This window comes from Maylandia zebra, linkage group LG3, assembly GCF_041146795.1.
Source record: "Maylandia zebra isolate NMK-2024a linkage group LG3, Mzebra_GT3a, whole genome shotgun sequence".
NCBI classification, from domain to species: Eukaryota; Metazoa; Chordata; class Actinopteri; order Cichliformes; family Cichlidae; genus Maylandia; species Maylandia zebra.
In genome coordinates this window covers 58948545-58969614 of record NC_135169.1, presented here as the reverse complement: position 1 = coordinate 58969614, position 21070 = coordinate 58948545, and the positions used below count along the sequence as shown (strand labels likewise).

Sequence of the window (21070 nt, the reverse complement as noted above, 5' to 3'; positions counted from 1 at the left end):
AGTTAGCTTTGGCTTGTTTTCTTATTTCAATAGAGGGAGTTTTACTAAACATGGACATGTCGAGGAGCGGCTCATTATTTCTGTAACAGTGCACTTAGAGAAAACTGTCAGGTGTCGCCCCCTTTGGTGATGATGTTTTGTGCTCTGATGAGCTAATAATCAGCTCTCTTTTCCTCCTTCTTTGTTCTAAGCAGGCCTGCAAGATTGAATTAACAGCGCTGTAAAACATTGTTGTGAGAGCAAATATAAGGTGAGCTTTTCCAGATTACAATGGGCTGAGGAAAAGGTCACCTGTGGGAACCTGCCAGTTCCTGTCTAAAGGATTGCAGCGAGTCAATCCAGTCCAAGATCATAAAGAACTCTTTTTCTAAAAACAAAAGAAAGAACAAATAAATGAGCTCATATTGATGAGGGTGGAGACTCTGATGCTTTGTGCGTGAGGCTCCACTATCAGCAAGATCTAGTGTGAATGTGTGTGCATGATGTGTGTGACTGGACTGTGACTGGACTGACCATGTGGACTAAAGTGTTGACTGACTTGACACTGAGACAAAGACTGGACCAACGTTAGGATGAGTAGATGTTGACAAACAATTCACGACGCCGGTAAGAAAAGGGTGGATGCTTTGCTTTGCTTTTGGCAGGAGCAGGAGCACAAGAGAGAGAGGGAGACCGAAAGGTATCGATTTGTCACATGGCATCGGTTTGTCACATGGCATCGATTTGTCACATGGCATCGGTTTGTCACATGGCATCGATTTGTCACATGGCATCGGTTTGTCACATGGCATCGGTTTGTCACATGGCATCGGTTTGTCACATGGCATCGGTATGTTAGGTTTTGGGATGAGAACGTGTTGGATGGTTACCTGTCTTGGTCTGGTGGAGGTCTCTTCCCATAAGAAGACTGATGACTTTTTCATTAACACTGAAGTGTTTCTTTTTTCTCTCTCCCCTCAGATGACTTCACACTATAACCAAGGACACCTCATAGGGGATCATCTGATTGTGGCTTCTCTAATAATCTTTCTAATAGTAATATTGTTCACTGTTATGTTACAGAGTGAAGTGAGATTAGTGCTGTAAAACTTCCATAACACTGAACAGATGCCACCACAGATATGTTGAAATCTCAGTCAAAACTAGCAAAAACAAATGAAATCCATGAATCAGAAATGCTGATTGTTGAACAGATAATTCAGTCTGTACATGAGGAGGATCCACTTTAGACTAAACTACATACAGAAACACAGGAACCAGGGCACAGTGTAAATCCAGGACCTCTGTGTGCAACAGCTGACCTGTATGAACACAAAACATTGATTGAAGTCCACGTTGATGCTTTCTGTCTGTTTAACTTTTACATTTGAAGCAACACATTTTACTTCAAACACACAGATCAGGTAGAAAACTGTGGATTAGAAAACAAATTCATCAAGAAGGTCCTGAAGCAAGAAGTTCATCATTGCATAGAGTAAGAAAAAGGACATGAATCATCCCACGGGTCTGTGCAGTCGTTATGTTATCATCACCTAAATCATGTCTGCATACTGTGTGTGTGTGTGTGTGTGTGTGTGTGTGTGTGTTGCTTTTTTAAATCTTCTACTTAGAGTTCAAACTTGGATAGTGATAAAAACATTGCACTGCTTCATTTAATATCTAATTGAACACATCTGTGGTTGAATTTGAATCTTAAATGTTTTGATTTCAAAGATGTGGTTCTGATATGAAGGAACAGGAAGTAAATTGTTGCCATGGATACAGTGAGACAGACGCCTCAGACCCTTATTTTTTATTTCTTTGACTTTTTATTTTATTGATTCATTTCTTTATTTTTACATTTGAAAAAGTGTATTTGTCTGAATGAACTAATCCCCATTTCCCATGCTTTGTGTCACTGGTCATACTGGGAACAGCCATAGAAAATGTTTGTAAAGAAGAAATCTTAAACATGAGCAGATTCTCAGGCGATTTCTGTTTCCTAACCATTGTTTCAGTGCACACGTCCCATCACTACATGTGTGTTAAAGATTTCTTTGGGATCAAAACCATCCACTGACAGTTATCAGTACAAACAGGATGCAAAAATCCAAAGTTCAGACTTCAGAGTTACTAAAACAGAGATCTGAGGAAAACTGGTTCTTCACACGACGTTTCATGTGTGAACAGTAGAGGTGGTTTCATTTTCACATGTAGGTGTTGCAGTGAGGATTGCAGGGAGACATTTGCTGAATAGCTGCAGCTCTGCTCCTGTAGACTGCCTCTGAATGTGTGTGTGGTGATAAAGTCACTTTAATTAAATGTCACCTGTCAGGGAAAACTTTGTGTTAACTGAAGAAAGTTCACTTCTCTTTCATTGCAGCTCCACTCTTATTTTTGATGCACTCATTTGTTTCATAAATGATTTCAATGATTTTGCCACAGCTCTGCATTGTCAGGTCGGAGCATGTGTGCTTTTGATGAAATGCTGATATGATGACGCTTGATTGGGGAAAGATTTCCACAGGTGGTGTTGTTGGTCTCCTTCTTCCAGTTTTCTTGTTGCTGCCTCTCTCCTCGCCTCAGTTGCTGCAGCTGTATCATGTATGTTGTTATGTTACATACAAAGAGGAATTTGTGACATTAAAGAGTAAAGATTCTTCTAATTGTTTTCATCTCATCTCCTACTGCTTTAGTCTGCGTGGACAATATATGAGTAAATCATTACCAAGCCAGATTATATTTGGAATATTTCAAACAGAGGACATTACAGTGAAATCTGCTTTCAATGTGACATTTACTTTGATCCTTTAAGACACAGTTTATACATCAGACAAGCTGTTTGCAGAGCGATTAAATGTTTGATATTGTTGTTAAAGTTGTACAGATGAGCGTTAATCACCAACAGCTTCATTCATGTGGATGAACTGGACGGTTCCAGGGAAACTATCAGGATCACACGCCTCCAGTGGTCACTGTGAGTAACTACAACTCTGCACATACAATAATTAAGATGAAGAAATGTTTTTATTGTAGAAAGATGAACCAAATGTAGTTTGACTCTCTGACAAACGATGGCAAGATAAAAGTAGTTTGTTAAAAAAGACACAAAAATGGTAACAATGCAAACAAATACAAACAACAGCATATCCTGATATGAGGCTCACAGATCAGGATCAGTACAATACGTAGCAACCGACATTGATGTTGCCATGGTGACCGCTGCTATATATAGTGTTTCTGTTACCTCACTTGTCTTAAACATCAACGCTGGCTGTTTTTCATTTTACTAATGAGTCCACTCTCTTCCCTCACTTTCGTCTCTTCCTCGTGTTTGAGCTCCTCTCAGAGAGGATTTAAGAAAGAGCTTTGATGATGGCTGTAGCTCAGGAGACAGAGCAAGGCATCTAATGATCAGAAGGTTGGTGGTTCAATCCCTGACTGCTCCAGCTGGCACACAAAGTATCCTTGAGCAAGACACTAACCCTCTCCGATGCATCCATCAGAGTATGAACGTGTTAAACAAGAATCAGTCCATTCACCATGGAAATATCAAAGTAGAAAGTGATGGCAGTTATGATTGGCTGCACAGCTGGATCACATGACCAGGTGAGTGGTACAAATAACAGGAAGCTTCTCTTGTGGCTTTAATAATCATTTGAATTGATAACTTGTGATTTACAGACTGTTCTTTATCTTTTCATTGTCGTCTGAAACACAGAAAAATATCAATGTTGGAAAATATGACATTTATATCTAGTTTCTACAGGATGGTTTAATTCTCCAAAGGCCACCACAGACATGACAAAGTTATTTCATCATTATAATGCACAAAAACAAAAAGCAGGATGAGCCCTGCTGCTCACCAAACTTGTGCTGAATAATAATTTGTGAATCATTTAGTTTAAAACATCAACTGACTGAATCCATGAATCTCATCATGTGTTTCTGAGTGAAAGACACAGACATGTACAGACTGAACAGTTTCTCTAACAGGTAAGACTAACTACAAAGAGTCAATTCATACCTAAGTGTGCCAAAAAAGTCTGAAATACCCTTCATGAAACCAGTCGATGGATCCCAGAACCCAAATCCAGGATAAAGAGGTTCAGTGAATGTGGTGTGGAAGGTGTGGAGGTGGATCAGAGAGTCAGAGGAGACTCTGTAGAAGGACAGAGTGCCAGCAGGACAGTCCACACACACTGCTACTCTGTTAGAGACAGAGGAGGAGGAGGAGATGGGTGTTTCTCTGTTATTGTGCCACACAGAGGAATAATGATCAGAGCAGCAAAGACTCCAGGACTGATCATTTCCACCAAACACACACTCATCACTCCTTCCTTTCCTTTTGATTCCTCTGTAACTCACTGATATCCAAGCCCTCCTCGTCCACTCGACCTCCCAGTAACAGCGACCAGTCAGACCATCTCTACACAGCAGCTGTTCACAAACATCAAATCTGTCTGGATGATCAGGATGTGACTGAAGCTCCTCCACATGTGTCACCTTCCTGTTGTTGTCAGACAGCTGGAGCTTTGTGTTCACTGTGTTTGTGTCGATTGTGAGTTGACAGGAATCTAAGTTCAAAATACTTATTAAATACATACATCATTGATTTAATGCCAAATAATTTCATTTCCAACATTTACAATAAATTAATTAAAAATTTAATGATTTTTAAATAAATGTAATTAATCAATTAATAACACATTTAATTAATTATTTAAGAATCTATTTATTTAATTCATTTGGGCCCTTCTAGCCCTGCAGCTGTGCATGTGCTCACATATCCACTGGTATGTGTCCTACAGGTATTCTCACAGCAGTGCTGCTGAACATTAAATGACCAGCAGATGTCAGTTCTTCATAATAAGCAGTTAAACTTTGTGTGATCTGCCTTTGGGTGAAGCAACAAAGCCGGAAAAATTGGACACATTCGCAGAGCTTTACCACACCATCACTAGACAACAATGGAATTATTTTAACTAAAAACAAATAATCAGAAAGTCTTCTGCCTGGTCTCGTACCTCTGTGTTTCTGTAACATGAATAATGAGCTGAAATTCTCCTCACGACACCACCGATCAGCTCGAAGGGCCCTCGAGTTTACCTGCATGCATCCTGTTCACCTGTCAGCTGTTTAACACCTGCTGCTTATTCAGCAAACACGTCCACATTACCTGGTGACAGTCACAGTTTAATGCGGGCCGCTGTTTGTCAATATAAAATAGTTTAGTTCCAATATTGTGCACATAATTTGCAAATGCACCATATTTTACAGACCATGAGGCTCACTGGATTATAAGGCGCATTAAGCGAAACAAAAATGTCGCATGAGTCAAACTTTACTCAGCTCATTCTTCTTGCTTCCTCCACTTCCGTACCGTTGATTCATTCATGTTTAATTCTCTCACAGCTGCTTTATTCCCATGTTGGGAAGGGCGATGGACACTAAGATAACTACAGAATACTTTATAAGTGAACCTGATGCTTTAATCAGGATTTGGGCTATTTGCATTTAAATTAAATCAGTAATATAGTTCTGCCACTTATCTGCTCTAATGACTGGAAATCTGATATCCAGTCACCAGCACAGCTCACTCACTTACAGTCACTGACTTCACTGTTTTTGCTCCTGAGCAAATCAGTTTGTTTTAGATTAAAGTTGTTTCATAACTGCATCATTTTACTGAAGTTTAATGTGTCAGCGGAGCACATGTGGAACTGAACCATTCGCTTGTCTTAATTATCTGATGTTTATATGTGTTACACTTTTTTAATCTTTCATTTTAAATTGAAACTAACATTTAAAAACATTTGGTACAATGTGGAAAGAGGAAGAGTATTTCCAGCAGGAGCAGAAACGTCTGACTCAGCATGACGATGCTGTTGGTGGATACTGAAGAGCTCAGCCTGTCAAGACAGGATTAGGTTATTGTTTTTAAACATGTTTATTCAATTATATTCTGAGGCCAGTTATCTGGTATAATCTTTGGAAGTCTATTAAAATAAAAATGAAATCAGATGTGTGGTCTTTTGGTTGTTTTTTTGTTCAATAAGCAGATGTTGGTGTTTCAGCAATGCAGTAACTTAAGTTTAAAAGGCTTGTTAGAAACTATGAAACACATCATACAGACTTGTGGACATTAGAAGACGACTAATAATCATCATGAATAAGACTAAAGGCAGGAAGGTGTCCTTTATAACTAATAATATTAATAACTAATAATATTAATATCATAGTCTGTCTGCAGCTGAGACAATACAAACTCAAACTGTGGGGAGAAGATTATATCACTTCAGTTTAAATTGACCTTAAGTGCCACATTTTCACAGACTTCTTTATTTACAGCATTTTTTACGTGCTGTATAGATTATACAGTTAGGTCCATAAATATCTGGACAGAGAGAACTTCGTTTCTGATTTTGGTTCTGTACATACACTAAAATCTATTTTAAATGCAACAACTCAGATGTGTTTGAAGTGCAGACTTTCAGCTTTAATTCAGGGGGTTGAACAAAGAGATGCAGAAGAATGTGAGGAACTAAAGCATGTTTAACACAATCCCTTCATTTCAGGGGAAATGTAGAGGAAAAATTAGAAAAATTAAATAACTTAATTAAATTAATTAAATAATAAGATTGTCAGCTGATAACCAGCTTCATGCGACCGCTTATCCTGGTCCCAGTGTTAGTGTCAGTGAATCCAGTTAACAGAAAGATATCCTGGATATACTCGACTGACTTTTTAGACTCAAGATTAATAATCATTATAAAAATTATAGTCTAACATCCAGAAATCTGTACGATGTGTTTCATTATGTCTAACAAGCCTTGTACAGTTAAAGCTAACAGTTACTACATGCATCAGTACATTTCTATATTTTTATATCTATAAAAAGAAATCTGACACTTGCCAGACTTTATCAAAGGTGTGAGCGTCACAGCAGATGCCTTTGTGTCAAAGTAGCTGAGGATCAAACAGAAAAACATGAAGGTTTTCCTGGCCTGGGATTTTATACAAATATTCTGCAGTACATCAAAAAGCAAAGAAAACCATTAATGAACATATGAACATGACCTGATGCTGCTGACGTGAAGCAGAGCAAAGTTACAGAGGTTTGATTACAGACACAGCTGAGCATTTTGCAATTTTGCATCATTTTAAAAAGTTTAAATTTGTTCAGTATTGAACGGCAGAAACGAGGCTTTGTTTTCAGAAGTAAGTAAAAGAAAAAAAAACAGCGGCCGACAGGCTGTAAGAACGGTAGACTTGTGTGTAACAAGCAAGCGAATAATGCAGAAAACAGATTTTTAGACGGGAAACTGTTCTTGAAGTACAGAGAGAGAGAGAGAGAGAGAGAGAGAGAGAGAGAGAGAGAGAGAGAGCTGTGCATGAAGTGTGATTTTATCCTGGTGGCAGCAAAACAATCAGAGGGAATTCATGACGATGTTTATGTGAAGCGTAGTTTGGAGCTTCTTTTGCTGCTGGTTTACTCAATATTGTTTGGAGAGAGATCAAACCTGCAGCTTCAGAATCAGCTCAAAAAGGGCGTAAACACAAAGCGCGGAGGCGCCGAAACATCAGATCAACCTGTGACACACATCTGCACCACGTTTGATTTCGTTTCTTGCACAACACATTTGTACCTTTCAGTTGTGTCTGTTTGTGCGTCATGCAAATGAACCTTTGAAAAGAATGAAATGACACCAATATTTCACTAGTGTTGTAACATCACATGTCGTTAGCGTAGTCTGTCTGTGTCTTTTCTCTGAGAAAAAACATTTTAGAGTTGGTTGTTATATACAGTCTGTATAAGTGTGGTTAATCTAATAAACATTTGTAAGGAGATGGCAGTTACTGTGAATGTACCGCAGGTGAATAGTAATAAACAGTCAGACAATGACTCTGACAATCTCATTCAATCTTGCAGACTGAAAGCACCTTCTGTGGAAAGTGGTACCACACAGTGTGTGTGGACTTTCCCTGTGCAGAAGGCGACTACAAATGTTGTGGGTGCTAAATAAACAGTAAAAAGTGATCCCTGTTGTCTTTGCTTACTGATTGTTTTTAGTGTTGACAATCCACATTGCTGCCATTGCATCTTTCAACATGTTTGTGGGTAGATTTGAATGTACCAGGGGTAAGTGCAGCCACTCAGCCTCTACTCAATGTCATCATAGCAGCAGGTGCAGATGTGTCACAAGTTAATCTAGTAGTGGGCTATGGTATTTGGCCACAGATGGCAGCAGTGGACTGACCTCCATTTGAAACTGCTCTAGCTGCTGTGTGATAGTGGATCTGCTACAAATTGAAGATCATAGGCAAGTTTTGGAAATGAACCCTTGTATTATGTTGAAGAACAAAAAAATGACATTGATTTTGTTGCGGGTCATTTAGATCCGTACTGTGTAAATCCACTCAGAATTGTTCAAAAACTGCAATGAAACAATAGCAACTTTATTTCCCATCAGATAAACATGTAGAACACAGACATACAACAGTTAGACTTTCCATAACTATTTTAGGAACAATTTGGTTTTTCGTTCTTACAAACACATTTCTTTTGAACTTGCCCAACGTTCTCAGTTTTTCAATGCTCAACATTTTCAATTTTGTCCACATGATGGACAGAATGTAACTGTGTACTTTCTGCAGATGTACTTCTTGCATTTCTCACAATACGTGCTTGTTTTAAAACAGGAATCTTCCTAACTAAGATTTAAAACAAAAGATTGCGTCTCCTCCAGTCTCACAAACAGATGACAAACCAAGCGACACACCTGAGTCACTGACTTTATATATAACTACCAACTCTCCAGCCATGTTGATGGATTGCCTATATTGGTTGGAAATATTAATTTCCAGGGAAAGGACACAGGCAGATGATGCTTACAGGATGTGATGTGACGACACTAATGAAATATCGATGTGTCATATTTGTCCAAGGTATATTTCATTGTTATGGGAAAAGAGAATATCAAAATCATGATGACCAATTGGAGTGGTGATTTCTATGACTTTGTGTATATAATTTGGAATTTTGTACAAATGTAGGCCAATAAGGAATATATGATATCATTTCATTCATTTCAAAGGTTTATTTGCATGATTCACAGACAGACACAATTGAAAGGTACAAATGTGTTGTGCATGAAACGAATTCAAACGTGGTGCAGATGTGTGTCACAGGTTGATCTGGCTGTAGGCTGTGGCACTTGGCCAGAGGTGGCGCTGGTTGACTCGACTCCATGTTAGTGCACAAAGTAAACTGCTCGCTTTAGTTGTGAAGCAAAAACGCTGAATTCGGTGAAATAAACCGTGCGAGTGGAACGATAACGACGACAAGGGTCTCCCAATCGTTTACTCTTGCTGTCCTGTGAACAACATCGGCGTGGTGTTAATTGTTTGCTGTTTTCGCGATCGCGTCGCGCATGAGGATATCACCAGGTAAACTCGCCACATTTTTAAACATTTTGTTGTTCAACAGCATCAAGACTGACGGAGTGTGTTTGAGATAACCTCACAAGTGTCACAGATGACACATTTGGCGTTTTTTTGCTGGTTTGTCGGTAGCAGCTCCTGAAACGCAAGACTGCCACACATCTGTTCGACCAACGCCAGTTGATCTAAACGCCAGTTGATCTGGAACACCGGCGGCCGCCTCGGGTCTCTGCTCCTCCTGCCTCCCCTTTCCCTCATCCACCTGCTGCCTCTGTGGAAGCTCCACCATAGCCACCACCAAACAACTGAGTTATTTTTACACATCGACCAGCATCCAGCCAATCCACCACCTTCCATCGTTTATACCGTTACAAAAAAATAAAAAAAACATCATCGGTCCATAAAAACGAATAATCACCATCAGTATGCCCGATGGCCAGTCCAGCTATGGTCGTGCCATCAGTTAACCCTTCACGTGGCAGCTGTGACACGCGTGCCCAGGGTTGCCGACCCCTGCTCTAACGCATCTGATTTGGATTCCTGAGATCAAATATATTTTCCTTTGGCTTTGTTTTCTTCCCATTTGTGGCTTTAATGTAGTGTTACATCCTGTTTGTTTGCTTCCATCTGTATACATGTCCAGATTCACTGTTATGTTTCTATTCTTACATTGCTGTGTGATCACTGTTCCCTCTGCTGACTGATGTGACCTTTTGTATCTCACACTGATACTTGTCATATTTGTATCTGCGCCTAAAAGATAAAAAGTTTTCCATGCTAAAACACAGCTCCACCTCCTGCAGTTCTCCCTCTGAACCACTAGATGTCTCTGTTATCTAAATGAAGACGTGCAGCACAGCAACCACAGCAGCGCTCAGATCACACGTGTCCTGTTATTATGTATAAAAGCATGAAACAGGTGAGACAGGTGGGATCAATATTAATGTTGTGGAAATATATGAAAAAGCAACAGAAGAGTGAAAACATTTCGTGTTTCTAGAAAGATCTTTCAGCTCACAGCTGCTCACAGACTGTATTTACAAGTGACAAACTGCAACTCTACAGTACATCTACAGTATATATCAAATATATTCTGTATTCAAATCTATTGAGTGATGTTTGAAAGTCTTTCCAGGTGAGTTTGATCCAGGAGGGTCTGAAGCCAGAGTCAGACAGAGACTGTGCAGAGACTGTAGAAGGACAGAGCAGCAGCAGAGCAGTCCAGATACACTGATGATCCTCTGTCAGATCCAGAGGGACACACAGGGATGATGCTGGACTCTACATTGTGTCTGACAGTGGAGCTGTTCTCAGAGCAGTTCACTCTGCAGCACTGACAGTCATCTGCACTTCTTCTCATTCCTCTGTCAGTCACTGCTGGATGAAGCTCTCCTCTCCACCTCCCAGTAACATGGCCCAGTCAGAGCGTCTCTACACACAAGCTGCTGCTGCTTCAACCTCTCTGGATCATCAGGACACAGCTCCTCCTCTCTCAGCACACACACCGTCCTGTTTACCATCGCCTCCACCTGCAGAGAGAAGAAGGAAGAGCAGAGGAGATAAACGAGTGTTTCCAGAGACTCTTCATCAGCTGTCAGTCAGTGATGCAGCACATCCAGTATAAAGAGCAGCAGGGACTTCAGTGCTGGGACTGTACTAGGACTCATTGTTGCTTCACTTTTTCTAATCTTTGGATTTTTATTGAAGTTGATGAAAATGTTTTTCCCTCCTAGTTTGAGTTTGGACTTTCATTCATTAGAAGAACCTTGGTGTGTCCACTCTGAGCTCTGTAGGAACCCCAACAACAAGCCCAACAATCCAGATGGACGGTTCCAGCTGTTAACTGGAGGAATTCCATCCAAACATCTGCTCTCACTAAATTCTTCCTCACCTACAGACTGTGTTCTTCACTGCTTTAAACTTGGAAATGAATGCAGTCATTGGTCTGCGTGCAGCTTTGTTCAGAGAGCTGATTGGCTGTTGACAGTGTTTGATCAGAGCGTGTCAGCTGTTACTATGGTGAAGGTCAGAAACAGGAAGTGTTTGTGTCCAATCCTAAAGCCTGTCACCATTCTCCTCTCACAGCTTCACTGAGAAGCTGCAGCTTTACAGGAAACACTGGATCTTTGTTTCATACTGACTGTGTTTAGTACAATATTGCTGACAGCACCACCCACTCACTCCATCACTCTACTTACACCAGAGTCTCCAGTCTGTAGTCTGGACTCTGCTGAAGATCAGACAGCTGCTTCACATCTGGATCCTTCAGCTTGTTTCCGTACAGCTCCAGCTGTCTCAGATGGGAGGGGTTGGACTTCAGTGCTGCTGCCAGATAATCACAGCTGATCTCTGACAAACCACAGCCCCACAATCTGTATAAAGAATGAAAGATGTAAGTTTATTAGACAAAGTGTGAGCTTGAAATCATTCAGTGTTTCATCATCTGTTCAGAGCTGAAGAAGGTTCAGAATGTAGAAGTTTAGAAAATGGAAACTCCAAACAGCTGAAGCCAACAGGAAGCAGCTTCAAACAAACACAACAAGAGAAAAAACTCTGAATGTTTCACATTAAAGTCGTACATTTATCATAAAAACAGGACAAAGACTTGAAAAAGTCGTGTTTTTCCTTCCAGGAACCACAAGGCTTCACTTTTAAAGGTGAAGTGTGAAAGAAATGGACATATTTGAAGTCCAACACCTTTTTCCAGTCACATTATTAAAGCAGACAAACTACAAGCTCATTTTCATTCCAACAAGTCATCTTCTGACCTGGACTAACAACACTGGTCTCTATGTGCAGCTGGCTGTGAGACCAGTGCTCAGGGAGCGTCTACAAAGTGCAACACTGAAAGCACATCACACACTCATTTGCTTCCAGCACTTTCACACAAACATCTACTGTCATTATTGTCACCAAACTCTGTGGATCCTTTATTGCAAATTCAAATGGGATCAAATGGTCAGACAAAAGAGGCTTATGAGGAAATATGATGAAATGTTGTGTATTAGCAGCAAGTTATTGAATCATTTTCCTCAGAAACCAAACAAAATGATTGACAAACATGTTTTTACAAACTCAGTGTTGGACTTGGATCAGCAGGATAAGTTGATGTTTAAAGGCATTTGAGTCTCGCTGTATGAGAGTCCAGTTATTACTCAATATTTATGGATGATGTTCTTTCAGTGTTGCACTTTGTAGACGCTCCCTGAGCCTCACAGCCAGCTGCACATGGACCAGCTGACATTACCCAGCATTAGAGGCGGGTGTAAAAAAATGGATTTTCCTATTTAAATGGTTTTAATTGGAATAAAGCGATGTTGATTCATTCAATCCTGAATCGATTTTTAATATAAATGTATTTTGCCAGAATCTCAGGTTAAAGCTCCCAAAAGTATTTCAACAACAAGCAAACAGATAAAACAGTAAATGAGAGCAGCTAAACACACAAAGATGGAAACACAGAGCGTGGATCGTTCACTCGACGGCACGTACACGGACACGCCGTCGGGGCTGAAAGTGGACAGCTCACAGATCCTGAAGCTGCAGGTTTCATCTGTCTCCAACCAAAACTGACTGACCCAGCAGCAGAAGAAGATCCAAACTACGCTTTACGTTTGATGAACATCGTCATGAATTCTCTCTGACTTTGACGTTTACTTCCTGCACAGCTCTCTCTCTCTCAGTGTACTTCAAGAACAGTTTACCTTCAAAAATCTGTTTCCTGCATTATTCACTGCTTATTACGCACCAGTCTGCTGTTGTGTTCACTGCTGTCGGCCTCCCAAAACAAAGCCTCATTTCTGCTGTTCAATACTGAAGAAATGTAAACCTTTTAAAATGATGACAGATTACAAACTCTCAGCTGTGTCTGTAATCAAACCTCTGTAACTTTGCTTCACTTCAGCAGCATCAGCTCATGTTCACATGTTGATTCATGGTTTGCTTCAGTTTTTGATGGACTGCAGAATATTTTGAAGGTTATCTGCTATAAAAAGCCAGAACAGGAAAATCTGCTTCATGTGTTTCTGTTTGATCCTCAGTGACTTTGACACAAAGGCCTCTGCTGTGATGATCACACCTCTGATCAAGTCTCACAGTGTCAGCTTTGTTTTTATACATATGGATATGTGCTGATAAATGATCAGAATTATAATATTTCCCACTGTCTGCTGTGTGCCGTGACCTTTGACCTGCTAAAGACAGTCAGCTGTGGATTATTCATTGTTGTGTCTGATACTTAAAACTGTGAGGAAGAACACTACACAGTTCATCAGGGTCCCCTCTCTCTGAATCAGGAAAGGTGGGCAGGCCGCGTGTGGGCCGCGGGCCATACGTTGAGTCTCACTGTTTGAAATGTGAACATTGTTCTGCTGCAGTCAATGGACTAAACCAGAGAAGAAGAAAACAGACTTTACCATGAAGATCCTCAGTGTGGATCAGTATAATATCAGCCTGATGTCTGCAGTTTAGTGTCAGCACAACTTTCACATCATATTCATCTCAGCACAACTAAAACATGCTGACTGACCCCAGAGTTTCAAGTCCACATCCTGGACTCTCCAGGAAACCACACAGATGCTTCACTCCTGAATCCTGCAGCTTGTTGTTCCAGCTCAGGTCCAGCTCTCTCAGATGGGAGGGGTTGGACTTCAGTGCTGCTGCCAGATAATGACAGCTGATCTCTGACAAACCACAGCCCCACAATCTGTATAAAGAATGAAAGATGTAAGTTTATTAGACAAAGTGTGAGCTTGAAATCATTCAGTGTTTCATCATCTGTTCAGAGCTGAAGAAGGTTCAGAATGTAGAAGTTTAGAAAATGGAAACTCCAAACAGCTGAAGCCAACAGGAAGCAGCTTCAAACAAACACAACAAGAGAAAAAACTCTGAATGTTTCACATTAAAGTCGTACATTTCTCATAAAAACAGGACAAAGACTTAAAAAAGTCGTGTTTTTCCTTCCAGGAACCACAAGGCTTCACTTTTAAAGGTGAAGTGTGAAAGAAACGGACATATTTGAAGTCCAACACCTTTTTCCAGTCACATTATTAAAGCAGACAAACTACAAGCTCATTTTGATTCCAACAAGTCATCTTCTGACCTGGACTAACAACACTGGTCTCTATGTGCAGCTGGCTGTGAGACCAGTGCTCAGGGAGCGTCTACAAAGTGCAACACTGAAAGAACATCACACACTCATTTGCTTCCAGCACTTTCACACAAACATCTACTGTCATTATTGTCACCAAACTCTGTGGATCCTTTATTGCAAATTCAAATGGGATCAAATGGTCAGACAAAAGAGGGTTATGAGGAAATATGATGAAATGTTGTGTATTAGCAGCAAGTTATTGAATCATTTTCCTCAGAAACCAAACAAAATGATTGACAAACACGTTTTTACAAACTCAGTGTTGGACTTGGATCAGCAGGATAAGCTGATGCTTAAAGGCATTTGAGTCTCTCTGTATGAGAGTCCAGTTATTACTCAATATTTATGGATGATGTTCCTTCAGTGTTGCACTTTGTAGACGCTCCCTGAGCCTCACAGCCAGCTGCACATGGACCAGCTGACATTACCCAGCATTAGAGGATAAAACAGTAAATGAGAGCAGCTAAACACACAAAGATGGAAACACAGAGCGTGGATCGTTCACTCGACGGCACGTACACGGACACGCCGTCGGGGCTGAAAGTGGACAGCTCACAAATCCTGAAGCTTCAGGTTTCATCAGTGTTACGACTGTTGTCGTAATTATATGTAAATTTGAGTGTGCAGGTGCGCCTCCATGATTGGTGCATCCAGGGTGGATGGCTGGCAGCAGATAAGAAGATACCGCCAGGGACTGCCATGTCGTTCATCTATGGCCCAACCCAACCGGCAGACCGTTAACTGTGTCACTATGTTGGTTAATGTAAGAGCATGTAGGGGTGGACCGCCTTTTTGTTTGATCAGTTTTCTCCTGTTTTTTTTTAGGCAGGGAGGAAAGTGATTGTCGTTTGAGTTAGTTCTTTTGCGTAGGTAAGTTGTATTTATTCCTGAGATAGGCTACCTTATGTATCTTGTTTTGGCCTTAGGTTCACCCTGAAGTTATGATATGCTCCCTTCCTTTGTTTAACTGCACTCATTGTAAATAAATCACAGTTACAAAGTATTAAGTGTGTGACGTGCTGCTTGGGGTTGGACGGGGATGGATCACCCTTTATGTTGTGGTCTGGCCGCGCCTAGACGGGCCATAACAATCTGTCTCCAACCAAAACTGACTGAACCAGCAGCAAAAGAAGATCCAAACTACGCTTTACGTTTGATGAACATCGTCATGAATTCTCTCTGACTTTGACGTTTACTTCCTGCACAGCTCTCTCTCTCTCAGTGTACTTCAAGAACAGTTTACCTTCAAAAATCTGTTTCCTGCATTATTCACTGCTTATTACGCACCAGTCTGCTGTTGTGTTCACTGCTGTCGGCCTCCCAAAACAAAGCCTCATTTCTGCTGTTCAATACTGAAGAAATGTAAACCTTTTAAAATGATGACAGATTACAAACTCTCAGCTGTGTCTGTAATCAAACCTCTGTAACTTTGCTTCCCTTCAGCAGCATCAGCTCATGTTCACATGTTGATTCATGGTTTGCTTCAGTTTTTGATGGACTGCAGAATATTTTGAAGGTTATCTGCTATAAAAAGCCAGAACAGGAAAATCTGCTTCATGTGTTTCTGTTTGATCCTCAGTGACTTTGACACAAAGGCCTCTGCTGTGATGATCACACCTCTGATCAAGTCTCACAGTGTCAGCTTTGTTTTTATACATATGGATATGTGCTGATAAATGATCAGAATTATAATATTTCCCACTGTCTGCTGTGTGCCGTGACCTTTGACCTGCTAAAGACAGTCAGCTGTGGATTATTCATTGTTGTGTCTGATACTTAGAACTGTGAGGAAGAACACTACACAGTTAATCAGGGTCCCCTCTCTCTGAATCAGGAAAGGTGGGCAGGCCACGTGTGGGCCGCGGGCCATACGTTGAGTCTCACTGTTTGAAATGTGAACATTGTTCTGCTGCAGTCAATGGACTAAACCAGAGAAGAAGAAAACAGACTTTACCATGAAGATCCTCAGTGTGGATCAGTATAATATCAGCCTGATGTCTGCAGTTTAGTGTCAGCACAACTTTCACATCATATTCATCTCAGCACAACTAAAACATGCTGACTGACCTCAGAGTTTCAAGTCCACATCCTGGACTCTCCAGGAAACCACACAGATGCTTCACTCCTGAATCCTGCAGCTTGTTGTTCAGGCTCAGCTCCAGCTGTCTCAGATGGGAGGGGTTGGACTTCAGTGCTGCTGCCAGATAATCACAGCTGATCTCTGACAAACCACAGTCACTCAATCTGCATAAAGAATGAAAGACGTCAGTTTATTAGACAAAGTGTGAGCTTGAAATCATTCAGTGTTTCATCATCTGTTCAGAGCTGAAGAAGGTTCAGAATGTAGAAGTTTAGAAAATGGAAACTCCAAACAGCTGAAGCCAACAGGAAGCAGCTTCAAACAAACACAACAAGAGAAAAAACTCTGAATGTTTCACATTAAAGTCGTACATTTATCATAAAAACAGGACAAAGACTTGAAAAAGTCGTGTTTTTCCTTCCAGGAACCACAAGGCTTCACTTTTAAAGGTGAAGTGTGAAAGAAATGGACATATTTGAAGTCCAACACCTTTTTCCAGTCACATTATTAAAGCAGACAAACTACAAGCTCATTTTCATTCCAACAAGTCATCTTCTGACCTGGACTAACAACACTGGTCTCTATGTGCAGCTGGCTGTGAGACCAGTGCTCAGGGAGCGTCTACAAAGTGCAACACTGAAAGAACATCACACACTCATTTGCTTCCAGCACTTTCACACAAACATCTACTGTCATTATTGTCACCAAACTCTGTGGATCCTTTATTGCAAATTCAAATGGGATCAAATGGTCAGACAAAAGAGGGTTATGAGGAAATATGATGAAATGTTGTGTATTAGCAGCAAGTTATTGAATCATTTTCCTCAGAAACCAAACAAAATGATTGACAAACACGTTTTTACAAACTCAGTGTTGGACTTGGATCAGCAGGATAAGCTGATGTTTAAAGGCATTTGAGTCTCGCTGTATGAGAGTCCGGTTATTACTCAATATTTATGGATGATGTTCTTTCAGTGTTGCACTTTGTAGACGCTCCCTGAGCCTCACAGCCAGCTGCACATGGACCAGCTGACATTACCCAGCATTAGAGGCGGCTGTAAAAAAATGGATTTTCCTATTTAAATGGTTTTAATTTGAATAAAGCGATGTTGATTCATTCAATCCTGAATCGATTTTTAATATAAATGTATTTTGCCAGAATCTCAGGTTAAAGCTCCCAAAAGTATTTCAACAACAAGCAAACAGATAAAACAGTAAATGAGAGCAGCTAAACACACAAAGATGGAAACACAGAGCGTGGATCGTTCACTCGACGGCACGTACACGGACACGCCGTCGGGGCTGAAAGTGGACAGCTCACAGATCCTGAAGCTGCAGGTTTCATCTGTCTCCAACCAAAACTGAGTGAACCAGCAGCAGAAGAAGATCCAAACTACGCTTTACGTTTGATGAACATCGTCATGAATTCTCTCTGACTTTGACGTTTACTTCCTGCACAGCTCTCTCTCTCTCTCAGTGTACTTCAAGAACAGTTTACCTTCAAAAATCTGTTTCCTGCATTATTCACTGCTTATTACGCACCAGTCTGCTGTTGTGTTCACTGCTGTCGGCCTCCCAAAACAAAGCCTCATTTCTGCTGTTCAATACTGAAGAAATGTAAACCTTTTAAAATGATGACAGATTACAAACTCTCAGCTGTGTCTGTAATCAAACCTCTGTAACTTTGCTTCCCTTCAGCAGCATCAGCTCATGTTCACATGTTGATTCATGGTTTGCTTCAGTTTTTGATGGACTGCAGAATATTTTGAAGGTTATCTGCTATAAAAAGCCAGAACAGGAAAATCTGCTTCATGTGTTTCTGTTTGATCCTCAGTGACTTTGACACAAAGGCCTCTGCTGTGATGATCACACCTCTGATCAAGTCTCACAGTGTCAGCTTTGTTTTTATACATATGGATATGTGCTGATAAATGATCAGAGTTATAATATTTCCCACTGTCTGCTGTGTGCCGTGACCTTTGACCTGCTAAAGACAGTCAGCTGTGGATTATTCATTGTTGTGTCTGATACTTAGAACTGTGAGGAAGAACACTACACAGTTCATCAGGGTCCCCTCTCTCTGAATCAGGGAAGGTGGGCAGGCCGCGTGTAGGCCGCGGGCCATACGTTGAGTCTCACTGTTTGAAATGTGAACATTGTTCTGCTGCAGTCAATGGACTAAACCAGAGAAGAAGAAAACAGACTTTACCATGAAGATCCTCAGTGTGGATCAGTATAATATCAGCCTGATGTCTGCAGTTTAGTGTCAGCACAACTTTCACATCATATTCATCTCAGCACAACTAAAACATGCTGACTGACCCCAGAGTTTCAAGTCCACATCCTGGACTCTCCAGGAAACCACACAGATGCTTCACTCCTGAATCCTGCAGGTTGTAGTTCCTGCTCAGGTCCAGCTGTCTCAGATGGGAGGGGTTGGACTTCAGTGCTGCTGCCAGATAATCACAGCTGATCTCTGACAAACCACAGCCCCACAATCTGTATAAAGAATGAAAGATGTAAGTTTATTAGACAAAGTGTGAGCTTGAAATCATTCAGTGTTTCATCATCTGTTCAGAGCTGAAGAAGGTTCAGAATGTAGAAGTTTAGAAAATGGAAACTCCAAACAGCTGAAGCCAACAGGAAGCAGCTTCAAACAAACACAACAAGAGAAAAAACTCTGAATGTTTCACATTAAAGTCGTACATTTATCATAAAAACAGGACACAGACTTAAAAAAGTCGTGTTTTTCCTTCCAGGAACCACAAGGCTTCACTTTTAAAGGTGAAGTGTGAAAGAAATGGACATATTTGAAGTCCAACACCTTTTTCCAGCCACATTATTAAAGCAGACAAACTACAAGCTCATTTTCATTCCAACAAGTCATCTTTTGACCTGGACTAACAACACTGGTCTCTATGTGCAGCTGGCTGTGAGACCAGTGCTCAGGGAGCGTCTACAAAGTGCAACACTGAAAGAACATCACACACTCATTTGCTTCCAGCACTTTCACACAAACATCTACTGTCATTATTGTCACCAAACTCTGTGGATCCTTTATTGCAAATTCAAATGGGATCAAATGGTCAGACGAGAGAGGCTTATGAGGAAATATGATGAAATGTTGTGTATTAGCAGCAAGTTATTGAATCATTTTCCTCAGAAACCAAACAAAATGATTGACAAACATGTTTTTACAAACTCAGTGTTGGATTTGGATCAGAAGGATAAGCTGATGTTTAAAGGCATTTGAGTCTCGCTGTATGAGAGTCCAGTTTTTTTTTTTTTTTTGCTCTGGTTTACATCCCAAAATCCTCTAGTCTTATAGTATACGACAGCGGATCACTTGTAAACATCGGTGCCAAGGTTGCACATCTAATCTTGGACACTTTTAAACCTGACCCTTCCTGGCCGCCAGAGATTCTACGCGGCGCAGAGAACAACAAAGGACGGGCCGCTCATCCGAGGCGCAGAACAAAGAAGCGCCGGCAAAAACGCGCTGGTATTAAGAACAGACTGAGACAGCAGGCGCATCGCGCACCACTGCCCAGTATCCTACTGGCCAATGTACAATCCATGGAGAACAAGCTCGATGACCTAAGAGCAAGGGTCACCTTCCAACGTGACATGAGGGACTGCAACATTCTGTGCTTCACGGAGACATGGCTGACCCCCACCGTGCCGGACCAGGCCGTAACTCCGTCGGATTCATTCTTTGTGCTCCGCGTGGACAGAACGGCAGAGTCGAACAAAACCAAAGGTGGAGGAGTGTGTTTCATGGTAAACAGAAAGTGGTGTGATGCCAGGAGCATTTCTACTCTCTCCAGCGGCTGCTCGCCACATCTGGAGTTCCTGAGCATTAAGTGCCGCCCTTTCTATCTGCCCCGTGAGTTCAACTCAGTCATCGCCACGGTGGTCTACATCCCACCCCAAGCGGACATAGGTATGGCTTTGTCCGAATTACATGATGTGCTGAGCTCGCTTCAAAACAAGGACCCGGGCGCAGCCCTCATTGTAGCAGGAGACTTTAACAAAGCGAACCTCAGACAAGTCATGCCAAACTTTTACCAGCATGTCTCGTGTCCAACGAGAGGGGATCGGATTTTGGATCACTGCTACACGCCATACAAGCAGGGCTACAAAGCTGTCTCACACCCGGCTTTTGGGAAGTCTGACCACAACGCCATCTTCCTCATTCCCCAGTATAAACAAAGCATACGGAGGGAAGACGTGACCACGAGGGAAGTAAAACGGTGGACTGCCCAATCAGAAGCTACGCTACAGGACGCACTCAACGACGTAGACTGGGACATGTTCAGAGCATGCGCAGTCGACATCGACGAGTTTACGGAAGTAGCAGTATGCTTCGTCAATATGCTAGCGGAGGAGATTATCCCTACTGCGAGAGTCACCAC

The 21070-nt window shown here is 41.3% G+C and overlaps 2 protein-coding genes across 3 annotated transcripts in view; both read right to left on the bottom strand.

The window, feature by feature from the left end:
* Positions 1–3981: 3981 nt before the first annotated feature.
* Positions 3982–5098, bottom strand: LOC143414170 (stonustoxin subunit beta-like). The gene is made up of 2 exons (XM_076877919.1): positions 5089–5098; positions 3982–4556 (listed from the first exon to the last, which is right to left on the bottom strand). The coding sequence occupies exons 1-2, from the start codon at positions 5096–5098 to the stop codon at positions 3982–3984; spliced, it is 585 nt and encodes a 194-aa protein (XP_076734034.1).
* Positions 5099–10409: 5311 nt separating this feature from the next.
* Positions 10410–21070, bottom strand: part of LOC143416842 (protein NLRC3-like) — a 129664-nt gene continuing 119003 nt past the window's right edge. For both annotated transcript variants that reach the window (XM_076882487.1, XM_076882488.1), the window contains one exon: positions 10410–10952. In XM_076882487.1, the coding sequence (XP_076738602.1) occupies positions 10937–10952 (16 nt within the window). In that variant the 3' untranslated portion in view covers positions 10410–10936. The remainder of the gene's footprint in view (positions 10953–21070) is intronic.